The 24,533-nt window shown below is 41.5% G+C and overlaps 1 protein-coding gene across 1 annotated transcript in view; it reads right to left on the reverse strand.

Moving 5' to 3' along the window:
- Positions 1-17,822: 17,822 nt before the first annotated feature.
- Positions 17,823-24,533, reverse strand: part of LRRC2 (leucine rich repeat containing 2) — a 1,061,896-nt gene continuing 1,055,185 nt past the window's right edge. The window contains exon 9 of the mRNA XM_086961157.1: positions 17,823-23,082. Within this exon, the coding sequence (XP_086817283.1) occupies positions 23,033-23,082 (50 nt within the window). The 3' untranslated portion in view covers positions 17,823-23,032. The remainder of the gene's footprint in view (positions 23,083-24,533) is intronic.

Raw genomic sequence — 24,533 nt, forward strand, 5'->3', positions numbered from 1 at the left:
GCATAGAAAAGAGCACAAATTACTCCAAAAACATGAGAATAAAATCCTTCACCATGTTCTTAATCCAACTACACTGTTTTTGCCTCTATAAAATTAGCCTGATGTATGATAATTGTGCCCAGCATGAAGAGGTTTAACAGAAAAAAGTTTATAAGAGGAAACAATTGTATCATGTATAGGGCGGCAAACAACAAAGTGAGCCAAAGGACCTTCACCAAGCTATACCAGCTATAGTCCATTGCATGTCATATTGTGTGTCAATGTTAGAAATGGGGGTCTCTATTTGGCAGGTTGTACCTGGTCAAGTAGGGACCCTTCTCCTAGACAGGGCAAGTGGGATACACTTCTAAAATAACCCCTGCTCACTCCCTTGGTGGCTTGGCACGAGCAGTCAGGCTTATCCCAGGGGTAGTGTGTAAAGCATTTTCACGTAACCAGCAGTAATACAGTGAAAACACTACAAAAGGACACCACACCAGTTTTTGAAAAATATCCAAAACAAAACCAAAAACGAGAAAAATGCACCATACAGTTCTTACAAATATCAATAGGCAAAGATAGACTTAAAATATAGTTCCTTAAAGTTGATGGCTCTGTCCAGGCCTATCACAGCATAGTGAACAAGAAATCCTAACAGTTCTTCCTCACTGCGGCATCGTGGGCCAGCTACAGTGTCGGGAAGACCCTCAAATAGTACCTTTAGAAATGCAGGGCGGCAAGTACCTCCGAGTGAGCTCCCAAGAGCAGTCGTAAGCAGGCTTCGGTTCTGGAGGTTGGTACAGTAGTTTTTGGGCCCTTGAAATCACATGCAGGGCAGATCGAACTGCATGCGGTTGAAGTCAGGAGTGCTGGCATCAGCGGCGCCAGGGCTGCAGTGAGAAGTGGGCCGGTGCTCACTGCAGGGCTAGTAGGTCAAGGTGCAGACAGAGGCGTCATCATTGCTGAAGTTCTGTTTACTGAAGAACTGGAGTCAATGGTGCCAGCGTCAGTAGGCCAAGGCTGCAGTCTGGGGTGGGGCAGTGCGTCATGTAACTTATGAGTGGTGCCCTCAAAGCACAGTCAAAGCAGCGGTGTCGATGTTGGCGTGGAGCACCATCATCTGAGAAGCCAGGGTAGCAGTGTGAAGCAAGGTGGTGCAAAGTGCAGTGCCCACAGGTCATGGTGCAAGCAGCGGCTTGGTGGCAACACCGGGCAGTGTTGTTGGTGTGACCAAGGTTGCGTTGTGAAGTGCCCTCTGCACTGCCTTTAGGACACAGAGAGACAGCAGCTGCGTCATTGTTGGAGTCGGCTTGCTTTTTCTTCTGTTGCATCGCAAACCACACAGTTCCCAGTGCTGATAGCACGTGAACTTGAAGTCTTTGCTGGTTCTGAGACTTCTTGAACAGGGGGCAGACTCTACCTGAAGCCCTTGGAGAAGCTCAAACATAGAAGTTGCTGAAAGATCAATCCAGTCCTTCTCTGCCCAAGACAGAAGCAGCCACTGTAGGCCAACAAAGCAAAGTATATAGCAAAGTGGTAGTTCCTCCTAACGGCTTTCTCCAGTTCTTCTTCTTGGCAGATTCCTTGATCCAAAAGAGTTCTAAAGCCTGGGGACACTGTCCCAATATTTATATCACATTTCCTCTTTGTTCTCTTTGTGGCAAGAGTCTCTGAGCCCAGTCCAAATCGGTTCTGCCCTCTCTGGCCCAGCTTCACTACAGGAGGTGATGACTGCATTTGTGCACAGGATACTGCCTATTCAGGTGCTAGTGAAACTCCTCCCACAACTCTAAATGCAAACAAGGCCTATTCATCCCAACTATGAGTAACCCAGGAAAGGCAGGACACAACTCACCCCCCCCCCTCCCACTTGAGGCTGTCAACAGTAAATGCACATTCCCAGGACCTCTCACTACAAAACCAGAAAGTCAATACACAAACCAACATAGGCCTATAAACAAGTTAGGCAATAAATTACCGATTTTCCAAAAGTGGAATTTTCAAACACAAATTATAAAAATCATCATTACTAAAAGATGTATTTTTAAATCCTTAGTTCAGCTATACTAACTCTATTTCTCTATCTTGGCCCAATGGAAAGTTACACTTGTAAGATGTAACAAAGCAACTCCCATATTAGTCTACGGAATAGATAGACTTTCAATAGTGAAAAATAAAATTGTCAGTATTTTACTATCCGGACATGTCACGCACAACAGGACAGGTCCTACCTTTCACATACACTGAACCCTGCCCATGTGGGTACCTTGGGCCAACCTTAGGCGTGATTAATGGCAGGTCTAAGACATGTTTGGAAAGGCTGTTTGTGTGGATGGCACAATCAGTGCTACAGGCCCACTCATAGCATTTGATTTACAGGCCATGGGCACACACAGTGCACTGTACTAGGGACTTAGTAGTAAATCATATAAGCCAAACATGGAAACACCAATCCATGAACACAATTTACAGTAGGAGCACTTGCACTTCAAAACTGAATAGCAGTGAGAAAGTATGCAGAGACACTAAACCAACAAAACAAAGTCTAATATACCATTGTAAACAGAATGCCAGAAAGCAAAAAGAAAGGGAAACACGCCACAAGATGCCAGGTCTAACTGTAGTGCATTGCCGAAATGCTTACTATGAGGCCAACGAGTTGCTATTTGGCTGGGACTTATAAGGCACAAAGCTGTAAAGTAATGTGGTTTGGAAACTGAAAAAAAATCAGTAGTCTCAACAGAAATAAAACCAAAAATTAGGGTAACATAATAGAATAGAAAAACTCTATTTATTTATTTATTTTATTTATTTTTAATATTTATAAAGCGCTGCTTATACCCGTGGGCGTCAAGGCGCTAAACTATCCCGCCACCATGGGATATCAACTTTATGGGTTCTCAAAGAAGAACTGTGGTCCCAGAAAAAACTAGAAAGGCAGATATTGATAATGTTTCAGCAACTATATAAAATTCTAAAAGGAAATAATACAATATTATAAAATGGAATCATTGGTGCATACAGTTAAAATTTTCTGAGCACTATTTTAACTTACTCATTTGTTTTGAGGCTAAATGAAAAAATGACCATCTCATGTAGCTGTTTGGCTCTACGGGTCAGGGAGTAAGAACTTGAAAATGTGCCATTAGATAGGGCGACATGAACTATAAATGGAGATACAGAAAATCCCATTAGTTAGAGCCATTAATGCTTATATAGAAATTACAAAAATTATATCATGTCATTGTCACATTTAATATGGAACGTCAAATTTATGTGAAAGCGCATCAAGAAGTGAAAAAAGAAAGTAATTGAATTGCTATTTAAAGAATAGATGGGGTCATCAAAGCAATATTTTTAACTTGCTTATCGGTTTCACTGAACAAACATTATTTTACCATGTCTGCCCGGTCTATAGCACTCGTGGAGTGTGGTGATGATGTAACCCATAAGTTAAAGACCCTCTTGAATATAATCATTGATGGTTTTTTACAGGATGTAATGTGTAGTAATCAGATTTACTTTTGATGGTCCCATATGGTGAAACAACAAATACCAAAACTAAATGTCATACTTCGATATATCAGGAATATGTTGCATTTTTAAGTATTAATATTAAATTAAATGCCCATTAGTTGTAGTCATTTACATTTATCTGCCGAGGTGTCACCTGTGTTATAAGAACCACAGTTATTGTCGTAATGGTGAGCGTGTCATAGCAGTACATTATACTCCTATGTATCAGGAATATGTTGTGTTTTAAAGAAAATAAGATTGATAAATATCAGTTTGATGTAATAATTAACATTTCATTTCATTTCATTTCAATAAACTTTATTCAGATAACAAAGTATCCATAAAAGTACAAGTCAGAAAAAGAAACAATTTTAAAAGAAACAACATGGGATCACATTGTACATACAGATTCATGAATCAAGCATGGGCTGTCTAGATCGGACAGCTATACGCAAAAAAGTGCTAATGCGAAATATGAGTTCATCATTATCCATAGTTAAAATCATTGAATATGCATTTCCAAAGCTAATAGGTTTACATTTTTTAAAATGCGGAATTGAAACCAATTCAATATATTTCATATAAAATTTACAAAAGAATAAAAAATGCAAAGCAGATTGACTGCTTAGGCTGTCACACGGGCAAGGGAGGGAATCAAGATCTTTCTGATGGCTAAGGGCAAAGCAAAGTGCAAATTTAATTGAGTCTGCCCTTAAGCGGAATAATAATCCCCGCACTCAGTGGTTCATCGGGAGTGTCAGATAGTGAGGAATGGGCAAAGTTAAAAAGTCAAAAGCTAGATATTTGGAAACAGTGGTTTTGAGGGACTCCCGGTTTGATCTTTCTTCAGCAAATAGTGTTTATAGAGCACTTCTTATTTCATTTTTAGGTGGGAGATTGTCTAAAGTGTGCTCGATAAAAGCATTCCCAAGATTGATGCTACAAAAACTATTATACATTCCAGAAAGCCAGGGAATATCCAAGTATTTATCACAGTTCCGACAACCAGTAATAATATCCCTGGTAAGAGATGCCGCCGGGTTATTCCAAATGGAGAGCCAAAACAAGGCGGGGCGGGCGCGGATGAAGTCCTCGATAAAGTTCAGATTTAGCTCCTTGTGACAGACATATTGTGCAGTAGAGATAGGGACACAAAGTATCTTCCTGAGAAATCTATTCTCTTCCAATTGTATGGGTCTGCATTTGGCCACACCCCAAACCTCTGTGCCATAAGTGGCAACAGGAGAGCACTGGGCTTTATAGATTTTCAAAACAGCAGATAAAGTATCAGTGTTCCTAGAGCGGGGGTAGGCTAAGAATTGAATTAATGGCCTTTGAGAACCTACCGCTGGAGTGAGCAATGTGCTCAGTCCAGGAGTTGTTTGCAGCAAAGACCACCCCTAAATAGGGAAAATTATTAGTGGACCACAATTTGTCTGTGCCTACCGAAATACTGCCTAACTGTCGTTTGTTAGGGCCACAGGACATAATAAAAGATTTCCTAAAATTAGTCTTTAAATCGAGAGACTTCATGTAATCGACAAATCCCTTCACCAAAATGCGTAAAGCATTAGGGGTGCGGCCCATGAGGACCGCATCGTCTGCGTAAAGCAGAACGGGAGGGATTTGCCCAGAATTTTCGGGACATCATGGGAAAGGGAAATAAGGTTTTTGTGGAGACCGTTAATATAAATGATAAAAAGAAGAGGGGCTAGGACACATCCTTGTCTCACCCCTCTTTGAACTTTAAAAGTGTTAGTGACTTCGCCCCCCTGACCAATTCTGTTACAAGCATTCAGATCCTTGTGCAGATGAGCCAGGAAATGCACAAGGGACTCATCTAAGCCGTAGGGCAAAAGGGCTGTCCAAAGTTTTGATCTGTTTACAAAATCGAACGCAGAAGACAAGTCCATAAAAGCAAGATAGACTGGCAATCTGCGTGCGTGCGATATTGTATTTCCCCAAGATTAGATTTAGATTGAGACACTGTTCAATGGTTCTGACCCTATTACGGAAACCCAATTGGCAGCGTTCCAAAATGCCATTGTCCTCGGTCCAGCACAGGATCTTATTATATAAAATCAGGCCAAGAATTTTTAACGTGTTATCGATAAGGGAGATAGGCCTGTAACAGCTTGGTTGAGAACGGTCTCCCTTATTAAAAATAGGGACGATAATACTTGTTGACCAGGTGCAAGGGAAGGGAGCAACGGCGAGATTGTTAAAAACATTTAAGAGAAGCGGAGCCCAGACATCAGAATCTGATTTGATGATATTAATAGGTAGGCCATCAGGGCCCGATTTATGCCATGTTATCCCATTTTGTAAGAATTGCAGCCATAACGCTAAGTAGCGAGCGCGTCGGATCAGTAAATGACCAGGGCTTTGATTCAACATAACCGATATAAGGTTAATCTGTTGTACTAAAGCACTCCTGAATCCTAGAAGTTTTAAATAAAAATGTGTTACATTGACTTGGTGAAGAATCACCAGGCTTTCATTGGGCACATCTAAAGGAAAGCAAGTAAAACAAGCATTTGCAATGCAATAGATTTGCAGGAGTTTGAGTTATTGGCATTGTAAATGACAATGCCTTTTATTTCTGTGTTTTGAAAACCTGGAAATGGGGTGTAAACACGCACTTTAAACTTATAGTCTTTGCTTATGAGAAGCAAGGGTGGCAGTAAAAGAGGTGCAATTACTGCCAGCCTCGCTTCTCCTAAGCAATGACTATATGTACAAAGTGTGTGTTTACGCACCTCTTGCAGGTTTGCAAAACACATAAATAAAAGGCATTGTCATTTACAATGCCAATATTTCAAATTTTCGCAAATGCGAGACCTATTACATTGCAAATGCTTGTTATATATGTCACAAGCAAGACACTTTTCTATAGCATTAGAAAACATCTATATAGCTTCTTATTGGGTATGGTGTAAAAAGCATGATCCTCATTTTTTTGTATACTGACAGCTAGGTTATTTCTTTCCTACCGCATCTCACCCCATGCTAGTTTAGAAGCAACCATTATGCAACTGGGATAAGGGTTTCTCTCTTCATTAAATAAGGTACACTGCCTTTCAGTAATGTAGTGACAGGTACAGCAGATTGATGTGTGTGCCTCTTAAATGATTTATAACCTTAAACAACAAAACAATCTTTAGGTAAAGGCAACATTATTTAACATGTGCTTTGTTGTTTACCTTTCCTTTCCTTCATTTTGTGTTTGAAATGTTTTAATGTGAACCAAGCGACAATCTTGCTGGGTGCAGAAAGTATAACAAGTGTTTCTTAAGAGGGCGGGGTTAGCTATTTTATGGCAGTTCAATGGGGAAGTGAACTCCACAGCTGCTGGAGAAAGCCCGACTGCATTTCATGAATTCAAGGCAGCCGTGCTGGTTGAAGTGCGGGAGCTGAATGTATGTGAAATGTTACAAATGACTCAAAATCCTCTTTTGTTATTATTATTTACTGATCCGAAAAGAATCGATAGATTAAAACAAATAGAAGTGCGGAAGAGCTTTTCTAAGCGTATATTTAAACAAAAATTGCTCTGTGGGTTTGGGAAGCAACGGCGTAGCGTGTGAGGGAGAAGCACACGATGGAGAGAAAAACTGGATGGGGTGAAGCACAGAAGTGAGATACACCGATGTTTGGGGGGGCTGAGGGGGTTGAGAACCAGACTGGCGAAAGAGCAGCATGGGGCTCCTGTAGAGAGAGAACAACATGGAAGGGGTGGGGAGGAGCGAGAGGGAAGCGCACAAGGGAAACAACAACTGGAAATCACATGCACTCATGAAGTATTTTAGCAACAATTGATAGCACTAACATAAGCAGCTCCTTGAAGCCTATGCCCTCAACTGTTTCTCACCAGGCCGATTTTAGGCTTTTTCTCCGGCTCTGCTCCACAACGGGGCGCACACTTCCTATGCCCGCTATCTTTGACACAGGATGGCTGGAGCCATTAAAATAAAGGAGGAGGACTGTGGCTGGCCGGTCTGTGAAAGTGCTCGCAGCTGCATGGAGCAGACGTAGGCAGCATGAGGGGCTGAGAACAGTGATGGCTCACCTGTACATACTACAATGTACCGGGTTATGTTGCAAGTGACGTTTGCTACTTTAGGATGTTCTATGGGGGCAAGATGGCGGCTACCTAGAATGTCATGCTAATCACTCAAGGCAGCTCTGGTGAATGCTGCGACAAAAGATGGCTCTCTAAAAGTTAATTAAATCAATAATTACCTGAGGATATTGCGGTATGCGGCGGATTCCACTCAGCCACCTTTATCTGCTGCTGGGCTTCATCCCCCGATCGAGGAGAGTTCGGCAGACTGTTACTTTAGTGCTGGCAAGGCTGACCGGCATCACTTTCTCAATGAGGTACAGTCACCAGGACCATAAAATGCTGCATGGCCAAATAAGGTGCTGAAAGAGAAGGAAAGTGATTGGAGAGTCCTACTACTGGTGCTGACTGTGGCAACCCCTCCGATGCGGTGAACTCCAGAAGGCCCCTTGCGCACACCGGCTCCTTCCGCAGCCTTGTGCATGTGCCGCTACCATGTTTACATCAGGCAGAGATGGGCGACAAAAAAAAGTGTGATCTGGCGGACGAAAACTGTAGTTAGTGGCCGCTGCTTCCAGACTACATGGAAGTCAGTTTGACATCAACTGCCAGTAAAAAGCCAGCTAACAGGGGCTGTGCCAACATTCACCAAATGGCAAGTGGCAGGATAAACTACTGGCCACTTGCCGACACGTACAGATTACTTGATGAGCGCATGGGCTGCCTATGCAAAACCTAAAAAGGGACATTAATGTCCCTTCAAAGATTGCCATTTGTCTAAAGTTATCAAATGAAAGCATTCACTTACATGTACAGGAGTACAGCGGTTTTATCAGCTTCTCTCTCTCAGCGTTACCGACTGTGTGACCCTGTAGGAGAGTGGGGAACTGTGTGTATATAAATGGCTGGAACACTAGAGTGCTAACTGTAATCTGCCACAATAGTAGTATATTCTTCGTAACCTCAGCATTAGAAACCGCTGTGGAACAGAAAGTGACAAATATTCCCAGGCTGCTAGACATATAAGACCAAAAGAACACTAATGATATGACTGAGGGTTGCATTCAAGTAGTCATGGTTGGTAGAATACTTAGTTCACATAAGATATGTTAGTAATTAGTCTCCGAGGTGTGTCAGAAAACTAAAAAAAGTTCAACAATAGGTTAGACCCAACAGGTATAGTAATGGTAACATAAGTTTCAAAATTGGTACACACCGTTCATGACACACCTTCCTGTTTATAAAAAGGGATGCAGACAAGCCTCCTGATGTTATAGAACTATGTCTGTGTTAGACTGGAGGGTTAAAATCATCTGGTGCATCATTCTCAACAGGATTGAGAATTGGGCAGGTAGTAACCAAGTATTTTCTTCCATGCAGTACGGATTTAGAGAGGAACTTGGTACAGTGGAACAATGCCTCAACCTCTACCTGATCACGGACAAAAATACCACAGCCTAGTGGGGTCGCTGCTTCTTTCCTTTATGGACCTAAACTGCGCTTTTGATAGATTCAATCACATCAAATTAAGGGCAATACTTTTGGAGTTAGGTCTAGATGCGGAACAGGTGGTCTTCTTGTGGGCTTTGCACTTTGGGGTGAATGCTTCTGTAAGGTAGGGGCCAATAGAAGAATGCATAGACACTTTTGATTAACAGTGTAGTGTCTGCCAAGGCTGTGTCCTGGCAAACATTTCAGAGAAATGGGAGAGCAGAGTTGCATAGTGAGGAAGAAAAGTAAATGAGAGAGATGAGGGAGAGAAAAGTAAGCATGTTCCGTTCAATTCCAAACATATATTCATATTCTGGCCCAGACTGAAGTGCCTAATGTCAATAGGGATTTGTATATGTGCATATACACCATAAGTGACTTCAAAACATGGATTAAGGTACTGTGTGCCCAATCTGTGACCAGATATCCGTAATGGTCCACAATTACCTAGTTAAAGGCAATAGGTTCTCTTTTGAGACCATGTAGGAGGCCAGCATGGGTCCACCAGAATGGTTTTTGCATCTGAGGGATAGAAGTCCCACCTGAGCCGACAAGCTCCATTGTTCAAAGCAAAATCTTTACCAGACTTTAAAGAAGCAAGGTCCCTCTCTCCTAAACAGCTCTTCGGCCAAACATAGTTTTTTAAATTCTACTGATTGTTGCTCCACCTCTACTGAAGAAGTTGTCCAAGGGGTAGTACATAAACAGTTTCTTTACTGCACAGTCACTGGGAGTCTGTAAATCTGCCACCCTTTTATTGCCTTATAAAGGGCATTGACTTACTGTATATAAGATAAAATGATATCTCTTATAAGTGTTGTGCTGTTTGCAAAACCTAGGATAGGAATCCCATTTCCGGGTATTTTGAACTGAAACTTACGAGTCACAACCACCGAACATTATGGCTTAGACAGAGAACTGATTGTCAACATGCACCACGATTCTTCACCATAGGACTGATGTGTGGTCTAAAAATGCTTGCTAGGAAAGCAGAGGAGGAGATAGAATTTCCATTTCTATTTGGAACATTACTCCTTCTCCAGGAATAGTTTACACACTCTCTTCGCCCGAGGTATTTTACTTAGGCACTCATCAAGCTGTAGTTTGTCCTCACTACTTTCGTCAGATGAACCATCAGTTTGTTGTCTTCTGCACAGAGCAGAGAGTCCAGATAACACCTGAGTTTTCTTAATGATGCCATGTGTCCATGAAGCAGTAAGGGAGCAGTTGTTGTACTATGAGGGAGCAATGATGGAATCTTGTGCAAACACCCTGTACTTTGAGTTCACATAGCTCTGATAGGGAAACACGTGGCAATACCACGCCGTTCTAATCAAGTCAACTATTGGTTTATCATAAATGAACTACATCTCAATCTCTACACCAACCATTGTACAAAACAGGCAACATTCAAAACAGAAACATGCATACCTGAGACCCCAAACGCGGTGGATGCCACAATTCAACATACAATGACAAAGGCAACAAACTGAAACACCCAAGTCAACAGAGTGTAGACGAACAATGATACAACATTCAAAACAGAAAACCATTACTCAGCATGCCAAGATATTTACATGAAGGAAAAACACGCATGATTAGTGTAAAAACTGCAAGCTGCATGGACTTTGTTCTTTGGACCATACTGAAAACTCAGGCGATTTGTACTGCAGACGTTTTGCAGGAGGTAAGAGGATCGTTTGCAGCCCCAGCTCTGTTCACACCTGGGAACATTCCTGCTCATTAAACAAGAAATACACAGCATGTGAACACTCGTGGTGCTTCAGAGTGTCTGAGGACAGGGAAGCTGTGGTGAAATGAGGCAAAGTACTATCCATAATGGAGAGGAGGTAAATGCTGTGGTGCTTCATTGCCCGTGGCTGAGGGAATTGTGGAAAATCCAAAAGGTAGAGGGAGCGCTTCGTGCCTGGAAGAAAACCTGTAGTAATCTTAACTAGGGATGTGGGAAATCCTCTTTCACACTTGATCCCGTTACCTGATGCCCAAATACCAGTCAATGAATATTTAGGGACATTTGAGTCACCAGAAAATACATTTATACAACTTTTGAAACAAGATCTTGGACTGTATCACATAAACTGTCTCTGCCACAGTTTTGGGCTCACTCATGTCTTAAATAGATGAAGAGTAAGAGCAGTAATATGTTAACAACTTAGAGAGTGGAAAATGTGTGTTTGTCACAGCAACACTGAAGGCTCGTGTTACATTGGATGGACATGTAGCAGCATTTTTGACATCTTTCAAAGAAACAACCGAATATAACAATAACTTCCACAAATCAACATAACATTATAATTAAAACACTACAGGGCACAATACAACAGAGCACTGGAAACGTGACAAAGAACAGCAGCACAAAAACGCTACTCCTCACCATCACAGCAAGTATTCACACTCTTGTCACACTGTAGCACCTCTAGAAACTTGCTTTTCTGTTATGCTGGTAAAAGGTGATTGAAACAGGCACAATCTTACCGACCACCATCAAGGGCATGAAATAAGATCAATTGAATGTCATGTGCCACGGAACCTGGTCTTTAGTTTTCAACAGATTTTAAACCAGGACATTGGCTGATGCAATGATCTTGTGTTTTTAAAGAAAATAATTTTCCTGAAAACTTGTGTTTTAAAGCCCTTTTGTGAGTGGGTATATTGCTACGTTCCAAATAACCCTGGGCGTAGTTCGCGTAGTCGTGCTACGCGTAGCTATGCAAAGTGCACTATGCAAGCCACGTGTAGCTATGTGAACTGCGTAGTGCGGTAGGGAAAATGCTGTTCGCACTGATTGCACTGTGCCTGATGCTTGTCCGCACTGTGTAATCATTGAAACAGCATCTTGCGCAGTGCAAGCGGTTGTTTTCTGCAGCTCGAGTAGATTTGTACTCGAGCGGCAGTTTTCTCAATGCAGACTGGTAGTATTTCATTGTGAGAGGTCGCGAGCATATGCGACCACTCGCAATGAGAGACCTGACCTCCCCCTATTGGGAATCTCACCAGGAGGTTTATTTTCCACACTCGTGATTGGCAATTTGATGTTGCTGATCGCGAACGAGGAAAAAATCCTCCTGGGATGTCATTTTGCTCGCTCGCGGTTACCAACTTGACGTTGAGGACCCCAAGCACACAAAAAATGCCTGCTACGCTATGCGTTTTTGCACTGTGCTACGTGCAATACTTGTAGCGCGTAGTTGCGCATACTACGCAAACTACTCGAGCGTAGCGTAATCCTATGCCCAGGGTTAGTTCCAATACCCTAAAATGAAATTCCCAGCCAATTAGTTGGGTTACATTCCTAATTCCAAAAACCGTTTTTCATTGAGAAGCTCCCCAATTCATCTTTTAAGGACATCCGGTTTTCTGCATCAAATGTACATAATTTCATTGTCATTTTAATCACCAAATTGGTTTCATTATAACTATATATATTTGGAAATGATATGTTTCTTTCTTAACTGCAAACATGTTTTGGTGTTGTTCATCATGCACTTTTCTCAGAAAAAGGTCTTGTTTATTTTGGCAAGCTAGAAAGAGTTAGAACAAGATTCCTCCTCACATAAATCTCCCCACTTCTAGGCCCTGGAGTGTATGGACTCTGTGGGAGCTCAGCCACTGCTTATATCAAGACAAAGGTCTTTTCCACATAGACGAACAATCCAGCTTCCTCCACATCTTTAGAACAAATATTACACAAGCATCATACTTAAAACAAGACAAATACATCACCATAGAAGACATTCTCAATGGAGTAAAGGAAGTGGGACACATCACCTTTTTTTTATGACTGGTGAGACCTGTAATGTCGGATACATGCATCTATTTCTTTTTACTGCCCCAGACACCAGCACTAATGTAAATGTTTATATTTCTACCTTGTTTGTGGTAGAAATTACATTTGCAATATTGCAGGGGATGGTCCGCCTAACGTATATTCCTTTAGGTTATTCCCATCAGCCAAATGTATGGAACGTTCTGGAAAGCTGACATCAGCAGGCCATCACCCCTCTGCCCATGTTGATGATGGGAATCGAATAATAACTAGGTGTCTGGTGTGCACCCGTTACATCAAGGTGGTGAGAGGAAGAACAATGGCAGAAGTTGGTACTAACACAGGATGAAGATCAGGCTGTGAATATTAGAACCTGTGTGTTACTTTTTTGTGAGGCCTGTTCCTTTACATGAAGGGTTAACGTACCTAATGTTTTGTGCATCCAGCTCCATGTAAGAATTGTGGAATGTATGTTTAATCATTGACATGGTTAAATACTAACTTATCAGAAGTTAATGTACCAAAAGGAGACAATATTCTTGAAGCACATATCCAGTTCAATATTTTATTTTGATTCAAAACAGAGAGCTATTAACCACTAGTCCTTATCAGCTCATACAATAGAGATAATTATTTGCATTAAATAGATGTATACTAAATGTAATACAGAACGTTGTACACTCACAATTAAAATGTGCTAGACATATTTTGAAGTGGTCTATTGTTGTGCTACTGCTCCATAAGTATATGTTCACAATTATATTGTTTAGTATTACAAATAAACACACTACTATTATGCAATGCCACGTCTCTTCTTCTTTGTCCTGATAGAAAAATACACACTTGCTTCCTTTTTCTGCAACACCACTGGACCCTCCTCCCCGCAGGAGCATGCGCATCAATGTGAACCCTAGACTGCTTAATTTGGTTTCAGTTCTGGAATTCAAGTGCTGAGCAGTACCATACACAATTTTTGTAGTGGTACATTGTCGCTGTCCATCTGTACACACTTCACCTTTTGATCCTAATAATTACTGCTTTATGTGTTCTAAATGGTGCAAAGAGAAAGGACACAATTGCAAACAATAACTTATTAGGGAGAGATTGAATGCCACGTACTCCATGGTTTTAGGCTCACATGCTTTGGATTTTTGTGAGGATTTTGCTGGAACATTTTTTTCTAGGCCTATTTAAATGCTTTATATTATGTATTGTATTGTATTGTAATTGCATTTATATAGCGCTTCCTACCCCTGATGAGGCGACAAAGTGCTTTTTTGGCGAGTAGCACGCTACTCCGGGACCCATAGAGGATTAGTGTTGAATTAGTATAGTGAAACATGCAAGTACATTTTAAGTGGTGGATAGGTTAGTCAGTTATTTGGATTTGGAATGATAGCAGAAGGATAGAGGAGGAAAAAAGGTTTGTATTTATATAGCGCTTGTTACACCGGATGGAATCAGTCTTCCCGCCAGAGTGGGGGTCAGCAAGTGGCCTGGAGATGCTCACAAGGGCGGCATTCCTTTGAAGCTACCCCTGCCCATCCTGGGGGAGGAGACTTAGCACCTCGCCCAGGATGTGCATTGTTGCAGGACCAGGAGAGCAGGGGGGCACTCCACCCAAAGGTCCAGCAACATGTCTGCTGTGTGGAAGCCTAGGCAGCCTCTCAGACAAGATGTGGGTTGTAGGTTAGGTTTCAGGGGGCATCTCCAATATGCCCTCTGTAGTGCATTTTACATTAAATCCCACACTGGCATCAGTGTGGGCACCCAGCTAGAGGGGTGACTGATGTATGCCAGGGAAGTGGGTTTGTGGGCATGGCACACTGGGATGTGTACCATGTCAGCTCTATGTTTAGTTCTGCACCAGGACACTCAGCCTGCAAAGGCAGTGTGTGTGTGTCAGAGTGCCACGGGCCCCTAAGGGTGGCACAATAAGTGCAGCAGCCCTTAGGGGTCTTCTCTCTGTCACAATACACTGGGTACCTATGGTACCATTTACCAGGGTCTGACATGTGGCCAGATATGCCAATTGGGTTTCAGCTTCAATAAACTTTTAGGGAAGGAACACAGGCCCTGAGCACCTGATTGGCAGGAGCCCAGGGCACACTCAGTCAAAGCACATCAGCAATTCAGCAAAAAGTGGGGGCATACATGCAAGAATGATGGCCCTTTCTCAGAGAGAGGAAAGAAAATGTAAGAAAAACAGAACTTAAAATGTCCTTATGATACGGAAGTACCTCAGTGCAACACGCAGACAGCTCATCTCCTCATTCAAAGCAAAGAACTATACGACCACCATAAATAAAACCAATTTCTTTTCAAGGCAATCATGTATTGTATCAATGTCAACTGGACCCACCTATTCTTCACTCCACAGATAAGTGAAATGCCATCAACCTCTTGAAAATACAAGCCGATTTCAGCTAGTATACACACACCTTCCCATAGATTCCCAAAATGATCAACCTTCAAAGCCAGATCTCTTGAAGATCTCGCCAACACACAACTCCTAAAAAAATTATGTCTTACCCTTGTCCTTCCTCAAAGCTATCTCTGGGGATGTTTTTACGTCTACTCACTTTTCTCAATACCACTCTCACTCAAGGCTTCTTCCCTGAAGCTCTAAGAAAGCCCAGACCCTCCCGTCCTAAGGAATTCTACACTAGATCTTGATGACCTCACCAACTACCGACCATCACTCATCTACCTTTCATTGGTAGGATGATTGAAAAAACTGTCTGTGTTGAACTCCACGATCACATCAGTGCTAACCACCCCCTGCATGACTACCATACTGGCTTCAGCTAACGCTGCAGCACAGAGACCAGTACGTTACACATCATAGACAATCCCCTCCAGGCCACGAATGAAGATGGCCCCTTTCTCCTGACATTGCTGTACCTCTCTGCTGCTTTTGGCACAGCTGACCAAGCTATCCTAAGACACCCTTTTTAGTTGTGAATGTGATTCACTGTCATTGTCCTTCACGGGTTCTCTTCCTACCTTTCAAGCCAACAGCAGTTTGTTCACATGGAGCAACTCCAGGTCCCAAAAGTTCCCTATCATCTATGGAGTACCTCATATTCCATACGGTCTCCGGTCATCTTCAACCTCTGCATGAAGTCACTAGGCGCTGTACTCAAATAACAACAACAAGAGTAAGGAATATGTCAATGAAACACAAATCTGCTTGAAAGCCTTCTCTACTTCAGACATCCATCGGCTAAAACTGCCTGCAGACCATCCAGACTTGGATGCCCAGCACCTACCTGAAGGCCAACCCAACTGGCAGAGAAATTCTGTTATTTGCCAAGAACAGCAAACAAGTGACAGTACAAGCCTGGCTCAATGACATTAATCTATACAGCTTTGAACCACAACTCTTACTGTGTCAATTGGATTCACCTTGAACACCAACTGCATCCTCAAGGGACATATTGTCAAAAAACACAAAGACAGCCTGGTACTAGTTCTCTCTTCTAAAGAAAGTGAAACCATTTACACTAGAAAGCAACTTCAAAACTGCTTTACTCATGTCTAGATGGTGGTAACACCCTGCTACATAGCCTTTCGGATTCTACGGTTATACCACTTAAGGGTAACCTACATACTGCAGCACGTCTCGGCCGGGGCCTGAAGAAAAGTGATCAAATCACCCCCATCCTGGTGCAACTTCATTGGCACCCCTTACCAACCTACTCCACCTTCGGAACCTTTGGCATAATTCACAAAGCCATCAAGACCAGCACCCCTGCTCATCTTGTAGACAAGCTCAGCATCTCTGCTGGTTCCTGCACACCCACAGCTAGGATACCATCAGATTGCAGACTAAGTACAAAATAAAGAAAATAATTAAAGCAGCAGACCTTTTCCATCTATGTTCCTAGGATATGGAACAACACCCGTGTACCAATCATACCAAACGTAGTCCAACCTGGATGAGATGAAGGCTTTGCCTACGGTTTTACGATATTCAACCAGTAGCAGAGGGAGAACGTTTTTACCATTTTGACCAGACCAAATCATGTGCCAGCAACAGTTTGAATTTGAGCCTTCATCGCTAAATTAGCACACATTTTTAGTGAAGTAGGCAAAGGTGACATTTTGTAATCATCTTTGCAGAAAGTAGAGTATTGTTCTATCTTTTTTAACAATGTCACTGAGCCTCTGGCTAAATGCAGATGCTATGAAATGTATAGACAATGACAAATTGCTTTTTTTTAGACAGCCAGAATACCTAAAGGCTTCTTTAGCCATCAGACCTAGGATCTGCGCCCACTTACTCCGACCACGCCAGAAACCTTGGAGTCATCATTGAAAACAAGTTCACCATGAGATCACAGATAGATGCTGTCTCCATTGCTTGCTTCCTCACTCTGCGCTTTGCACATATGATCTTCCAGTGGCAATCCCTACATGCGAGACGCACCATGACACAAGCCCTCATCACCAGACAATTGGAATACAGCAATGCCTTCCACGTAGAAATGGCTGCGCACCTTCTACAGAGACTTCAGGCCATAGAGAAGTTTGCAGCCAGACTCATCCTCAGCCTTCCCGAACAAACCTACATCACACCACACCTTAGGAAACTCCATGGGCTTCCCGTTCAGAAGAGAGGCTAATTCAAGCTGCTAACCTATGCACACAAGGCTCTACACAACCAAGGACCCACCTACATTAACCACTGCCTGAACTTCCACCAACGATCGAGAAAACTACTCTCTGCCCCACTTTCACCTGCCTATAATCCCCGCATCTGCCAAAGCTGAACTGGAGGATACTTCATATCCTACTTCACAGCAAAGACCTGCACCAGCTTCCCCACGCACCTCCGGACCATCACCTCACTTCCAGAATTACGAATTGCCCTTCGAATCTGGCTGTTCGAATAAGCCTACTGGGCCTGCAAGCTCCTGGATACTCTATCAGGTGAAAAGCCATGCTTTAGAAAATTCTGATTGATTGATATACATTTTCAGGAAATCCTAACTGGGAGTATGCATTAAAGGGGGTAACAGAAATTGATTGCAACGTTTAGACATATTTAAACATTGCTAATTTACAGAATATTTGTGAAAAATTGAGATGGGGTATTTTTTTTTTTTTAATTCAGCCTTAATAAGGTTGAAGAACACTGATCTAGCCCTTTCCACTCACTGGTTTGGTTGAATTCCTGCTGAGATTTTACCCTACACATCTTTCAAATGCAAGCTGCTTCTTTATGAAACAACTGCTACATTTGGTGGATAGTATGGGAATTCACATATGTGAAACATATATGCTAAGGAGGCTATCATGTGCAGTCAACATTTTCTGATGGGATATATTGAGATATAAATCAGTGTCATCATTCTAAATTTGACACATTTACTGCCATTAAGCTGTATAATCGTAGTAACTGCAATATACAATATGGCAAACCTCTTGAATAAAAAACAGTGCAAAAAGTATTTTATATTATACATGTCCATTAAAAAACAACGTGAATCTTCTGCAATGTAGACAGGAACTCCACCATATCTTTCAATCGCTTCCGATTATTAATCCTATTTTACATTTAGCATGTTGACACTTTTCTTCCTGTGCAAGATGCTCTCACGCAATGCCACCATTGTTATTTTTGAGGAAGAAATGCAATCTCATAGTGAATAATATTTAGAGAGCGAGACAGAGGGAGAGATAAAACGCTTGCTTGTCCTGTGAGACTTTGTCCCAGTATCACTCTTCCAATCAACAAGAATATCTTTGCAGATTACTTCTAATGTGCTGACCCGGGAAATGCCAGCCAGTCCTTTCGTAATTGAGACTTGCTGTCCATACATATTGCTCGCCATGTATCATTGTAAAAGACTAAAGTTAATTATTTTACTAATGAATATATTTTGGGAAGCAGGAACTGTTTCTAATTGCAGGAAGCCTTGCTCAATTTAGGTCACTCTCCTGCCAAGTAGGGAGACTTGTGACTATAATGACAGTTTTTTCAGTCCCAGCAGGAAGTCTGGTAGATGACATTAGAGTCCCCTTGTGGGTTGACACGACACACTGCTTAAATAAGCGTCTATTTTAGTTTACCTGAAGAAAAAGAATGGTTCTTTTTTTTTTGCTTTGGCAGAATATTATGCTTTGTATTCCGAGGACCAGGCATAGCAATTTTCAAAGGCTGCACACGCATGACCAAGTGCATAAAACTTGATAATTGTAAAGCAACTTTTAAAAACTCTCTATTTAATCATTTCAGTGGGTACTTAATTGCGTAATCCAGCCCACTCTTAGTTCTCACATCTTATCAATGCTGGGGACTCGGCTGTCAGAATACACAAGTGAAATAGGGTAAGGAGATGTACGGGGTAACTTTTTGAAAAAACAAACTTCTAAGTGCTATTTTTAAACTCTTTTATTCTATATGTTATGCTCCAAGCGCTGGCTCTGAAGTACTAGGTTCTAGGTTCTGAGTTCTAGGGATCCCAAGGTACACTGCATCAGGTACGATTTAAGAGATAGAGTGTGAGAGTAGGAATTATTTATGGTGTGAGTGTAAGATACAGAACTCATAATTCAAACATGAAACCCTGTAAGTGTGTGCGTGGGACATGAATCTAGGACATAACTGTTGACCAAGCATGAGCACTAAATTTAGTTTGCAGGAGTTTCTCACATATGTTGAGTTCCTTGTACACAAGGGGGCTCAGTGACAGCGTGAACAAAAGAAAATATCCACATTTGCACCCTATGTTCTGGTATTAACGTTTTCTTTCTTCTTATCAACCGGGTTTGCACCTTGAGTCTTATGTACTGCTTATTAGCGAGAAGAATCACACAACCACAGCCTTTCAGTGTGTTAGTAGTGAAAGTGCCTGATATAAATTGAGGCATGTGTGTGCTGGATCAAGGGAAGCTGATAACCCACCAAAAGGGACCCTGACTCATTATGTGAATATGCATTATGGGCACAGAATGTGTACGTTATTGGTTAAATGGCAGTGGAATATGAAAATATACCATTCCCAATGAATTTCAGTAGCAGTAACATTTGACTTAGATAATGAAAGGGGGCCCAGGGATGAATGGAATAGATATCTTGAGACGAGATGTCCAAGAGACTCCATGAGTCTCGAGTGCATCGTCTTCAAGACTTGCAGGAAAAAGTTAACAAGAAAGTGAAAGAATCAAAGGAAGGTGCAACAAAGACTTGACTGATGACCGAGAGAAATGACAAAGTCTTGGCAGCCAGATTCACTACCCTAACTTATCCATAGCATAACGAGCCCCCTATGCATGATGGTGAGACTACGGAAGAATTTATTGATTTCTTCAGAGGGTTACCTCATTCTCCCTCACCCTTTCCTGAAACACTCTCACACACATCCAGGTGACCTCAGCACCCCAAAGAAGTCCTCGTACACCCAGTTCTTTGTTCAAATGTGAGGACCCCAGAACTAGTGAAACCACACAGGGCACCGCTTGAAAGTCTCCAACTTCTCCTAACGCAGTGGTGATTTATAAATCATTAATGACCCATGTTTAACTCCAGTTGCATTTAATGGCATGTGACACAATGTGGGGTGCTATCAAAGCCCTTCCAAGGCAATTACCTATTGCAAATGGCACATTAGTGATGATATATGCCTCTCCGACTCCAGGAAACAGCAGGAATTTCCAATATTAAGAAACAACCTCAAATGCTCCAAGAGAAACTACTGACTCTTTAACTAATATGACCCTACTTAGGCAGGTGTAAATACCTTACTAGGAGTTGTTTTACCCCCAGAAGTGTGCCTAAGACTCCTGCCTGCTGTCCCTTAGTCAGATAAGGCACCAGGCAGCACTGACGGGCTACAAGATACAAAAGCCCAAATAACTTACTAAACTCACATTTAGAGAGGTAGGTATGGAGGGACAGTTGTTCCAGGGTCAGGACCCCTGCTGCTGAAATTGTATGGAGGACAGGAAATATGATTAGCAGCCACAGTCCGTGCAGGTAACAGGAGTGGGGTGGTGGGGCCAGGTAAGGAGGGATTTCGAGGGACGATGCCGAGGGGAAATAAAATAAATAATTCATTTTCCCTCAGCATCATCCCTCAAAATACCCCTTTACTTGGCCCACCTCCCCACTGCTGTTACCTGCACGGACCGCAGCTGAGGATTAGCTATAGTGTGGGATAGCTGATTAGTCTTCTTGTTGGGAAATTGCTTTTAGGGGGCAAATGTAACTATTGGTTCTAGTTAGCCGTTCACTGACACAAATTGGTCTCACAGGTGTTTGGGGTAGGAGAAGAAAGTAAATTAGAGATATGCTCAGGAAGAAGGGTGTTCATCTTGGAAGAGCTCAACCCATGTTTTAAGGAGAGAAGATGCAGAATATAGGATTGGAGTTATGATATTCCAATACGTGATTTGGGCATTCCCCACCTAAAGACCTAAATTAGAATTGAGTGGTAAGATTTTCTGATTTGTGGTGGCAGTGTTCTCTCTGGAGGAAAACTGCTGATAAAGTGTCACCAACATACTAGTCCTATCATGGATGAAATTATGTCAGTAGACTATCCTCCAATTTACACTTCTTATCCAAATTGAAATATTTTTATAATAGCGCAATTCCTAATTAGGCCATCAAGAAATTCCTTCAGTTTCTGGAAAAAAGTACTAATTGCAGAGGAGAGTCTATACCACGGTATGAACAAAAATCTCCTGGTAGACTTTCCTAAGGATTGAATATTTTCTTCAAAAGCTGGAAGATTTTCCATTATCATCCTACTTAAAATGGACAGTGGGATTTTTCCTAGAAAGCTCTCCTAATGCATTCCTTAGAGTTAGAGTCCTGAAAAGTAAATCCAAACAATATATTGACGGGGCTAACACTGATATAAAAGTGCTAAGTTTTTTTATTGTGTCTCAGTTGCAAACAGCAAATTCTAGTCAAATGAAATGAAGCAGAGTGTTGCTCATCATTGAATCTGCATTTAGAGTTCAAATGTTGAATAATTGAAGAGCGTGTGCTTCATTTCGACTTGCTTATGTCTTGGTACAATTTTTTTTTTAATTATCCAATCTTTTTAGCCTAAGTGTGTCTAGACTACCACTAGGGTAATAAATGAAGGATCAATTTTGGGTACAATAATAACCATCTTGCTCATCTCAATGTGTGGCAGACGTTCCCACTATGCAGGACCCCAAATTCACAAATGCATGCAATGATAAAGACGTACAGCGTCGAAAAAGTGCTGCAGTTGTCTCTTTCCCATGTACAAATAAGCCTTACATTCACAAATAACTCTTAATTATTCTTGATAATGGACGAACTCGTAGAGATGGACATGCCCATCTGACATCACAAGCCCCGTTGCCTCACATGGGGGACTGCTAGGCATGCAAGAAGACGGGATTTAAGCGACACTGTTTTTGAAATAAAAACGAGTCTTATCTGCATAAAAGGAAAGGATGGAAATAAAAAGTGCACAACTAAACTCATGCCATGAACGAGCCTAGACATGAGTGACTGGGCAAGGCATATGATAACCACATGAGCCAAAAGCAGCTTTGCAAATTGCTCAGCAATGGGACTGCACCAGTCAGATCATGTGTAGGGAATGTGAAGACCACAAATAAGCAAACCTATATTTGCATATGCATAGTGTCATTTGTGCACCCCAAAGTGCCTTGTTTTTCTTGGGCAACCACATTTTACACACTTTGACTTGCGTGCACACAAAGACCACAGAAAAGCAAAAGAAAGCTTTGCAAATCAACCCTTAATAGTCACTGCATTTCTTTGCTACTAGAATATAAATGCATAGCCCATTCTGATCAGTAGTAAACAAACAATATTTCAATAGATTTAAAAAGTACATTTGGTCTTAAAACATTTAGAGTGCACATAAGTTCTCGAGCATTTACATTCACAGCCCATACAAGATTGTGGTGAATGTTAAGAAGGCCACAGAGTGCCACATTGCAATACAATGTAAGTATCCGTCGACAACGCAGTGTTCGCTAAAGCTCACTGGTGTAAAATCGGGGCGTCTTTTCAAGGCATTCTCATTATAGGCCTAAAAATTGTATTGACTTTGTCCAAAAAAGACCATTCTTGCAGCTATCAGGAAAAGCCCCTTAACAAAATGTCGAGTTCAGCACATTATGCTGGAGGATTTCTTCTCTTCCCTTCCTTCTATACTTTACAAGATGAGAGATCCTTACAGCTGAAGACTTAGAGATATCTTCGTTGTATAGCAGGGAACAGATTCTGAAAAACATTTGAAACAGCATGTTATTGACATATTTCATGTTCATACACAAATATAGCCAGCGCTCTAAAAACAACATTTAACCTGCTTTAATGTAGACCTACACAATTGGAAGTAGGTTAGCAGACCTATGGGGTCATTTCAAAAAGCTGTTCTATGAGCATTTGTGTCAAATCATTCATAATCCTCCAGGTCCTAAGCAGAAAGCATTTTCTGTGCGTCTTACCCAAGGCCCATCTCTTACACAGTCATGACTGAAACGTGCTTACTCTTGAATATAGAGGTTTGTGGAAGTTTTACTTATGGAAATTTAAGAGTAAGTTGGAATTAAGTCCGTGACGAAACACAAAAGCTCGCACAAAAATCTTTGTGAATGGGGCTTGTGGCATAGATAAAACACTGGTACACCAAGAAAAAGCTTTTTGAGCCGGGCATGGCGCTCTTGCTATTAATGCCATGGATTCGTTGTAAGAGCTGTATTTGCATAATTTCGAGAGCTCTGTAAGTTTAAAAAATGTTCTTCAGATGAAGTATGTTTTTTATTAGTCTGTTTAAAATAGTTAACTCTGAATTGACAGTATGCAGCAAAGCAAACGAAATGTTTTGACATCAAGGAAAATAATGCAGCTTTTTTAATTGCTCATAAATGTCTTCCCACCGATGCTCTAAGGAAACCTTTCAATGGAAGTTTGATTGGTAACACTTTAGTAGTGAATCACCAAGGCAAAGCAAGGGTGACCCGATTAAAAAGGGGGATATTCCCTAAAAGTGCGGTTGTACATAATCGTACATTACACGATTCAACAATACACTCACAAATGCACCATTTCATTGCTCTAGCCTAAGATTGACTCTGTTGTCTAACATGGGAGATTTGCGCTTCTGTGACCTTTAAGGATGGAATTTGTGAGGGTCGAAACTATGGAAAGAGATGTTGACCATTGTTGTTTCAGCTAGAACAAGTATAATAATTGCCTTGGATCATGATATTCACAGAATAAAACCAGTCTTGACTTCGCATGTGTATCAAATGATAGATAACATTTAATCGTAATCAACACTGTTGTAAAATGAACGAAATTTCGCATTCGCAGAGAAAACGAAAATATTTCACACTAATCCATAATAACTAAATACAAATTTACATTAAACCAGTCTTGAACACCAGGCTGTAATGCGAAATTTGCAAACTGGTAATTCTGATAATAATATTTCAAACTAAATAAAATGCACTGAGGTCCAGAATAGACAAAGCAATATTTTCGCAATTATCTAATTTGCATGTATTCCAAAAGTGTATGTATCTGAATTGGAGCAATCGGATCAAAATTATAGACCAGAAGATGTGGTAAAATTATTAAACTCTAAGGGGCATATTACCAACAACTAGCGATAATTATCGCTAGGTTGGCTTAGCGGCAATATTTTTATCGCCGAGCTGCGGGGATTT

Source organism: Lissotriton vulgaris, chromosome 3_1 (assembly GCF_964263255.1).
Source record: "Lissotriton vulgaris chromosome 3_1, aLisVul1.2, whole genome shotgun sequence".
NCBI lineage: Eukaryota > Metazoa > Chordata > Amphibia > Caudata > Salamandridae > Lissotriton > Lissotriton vulgaris.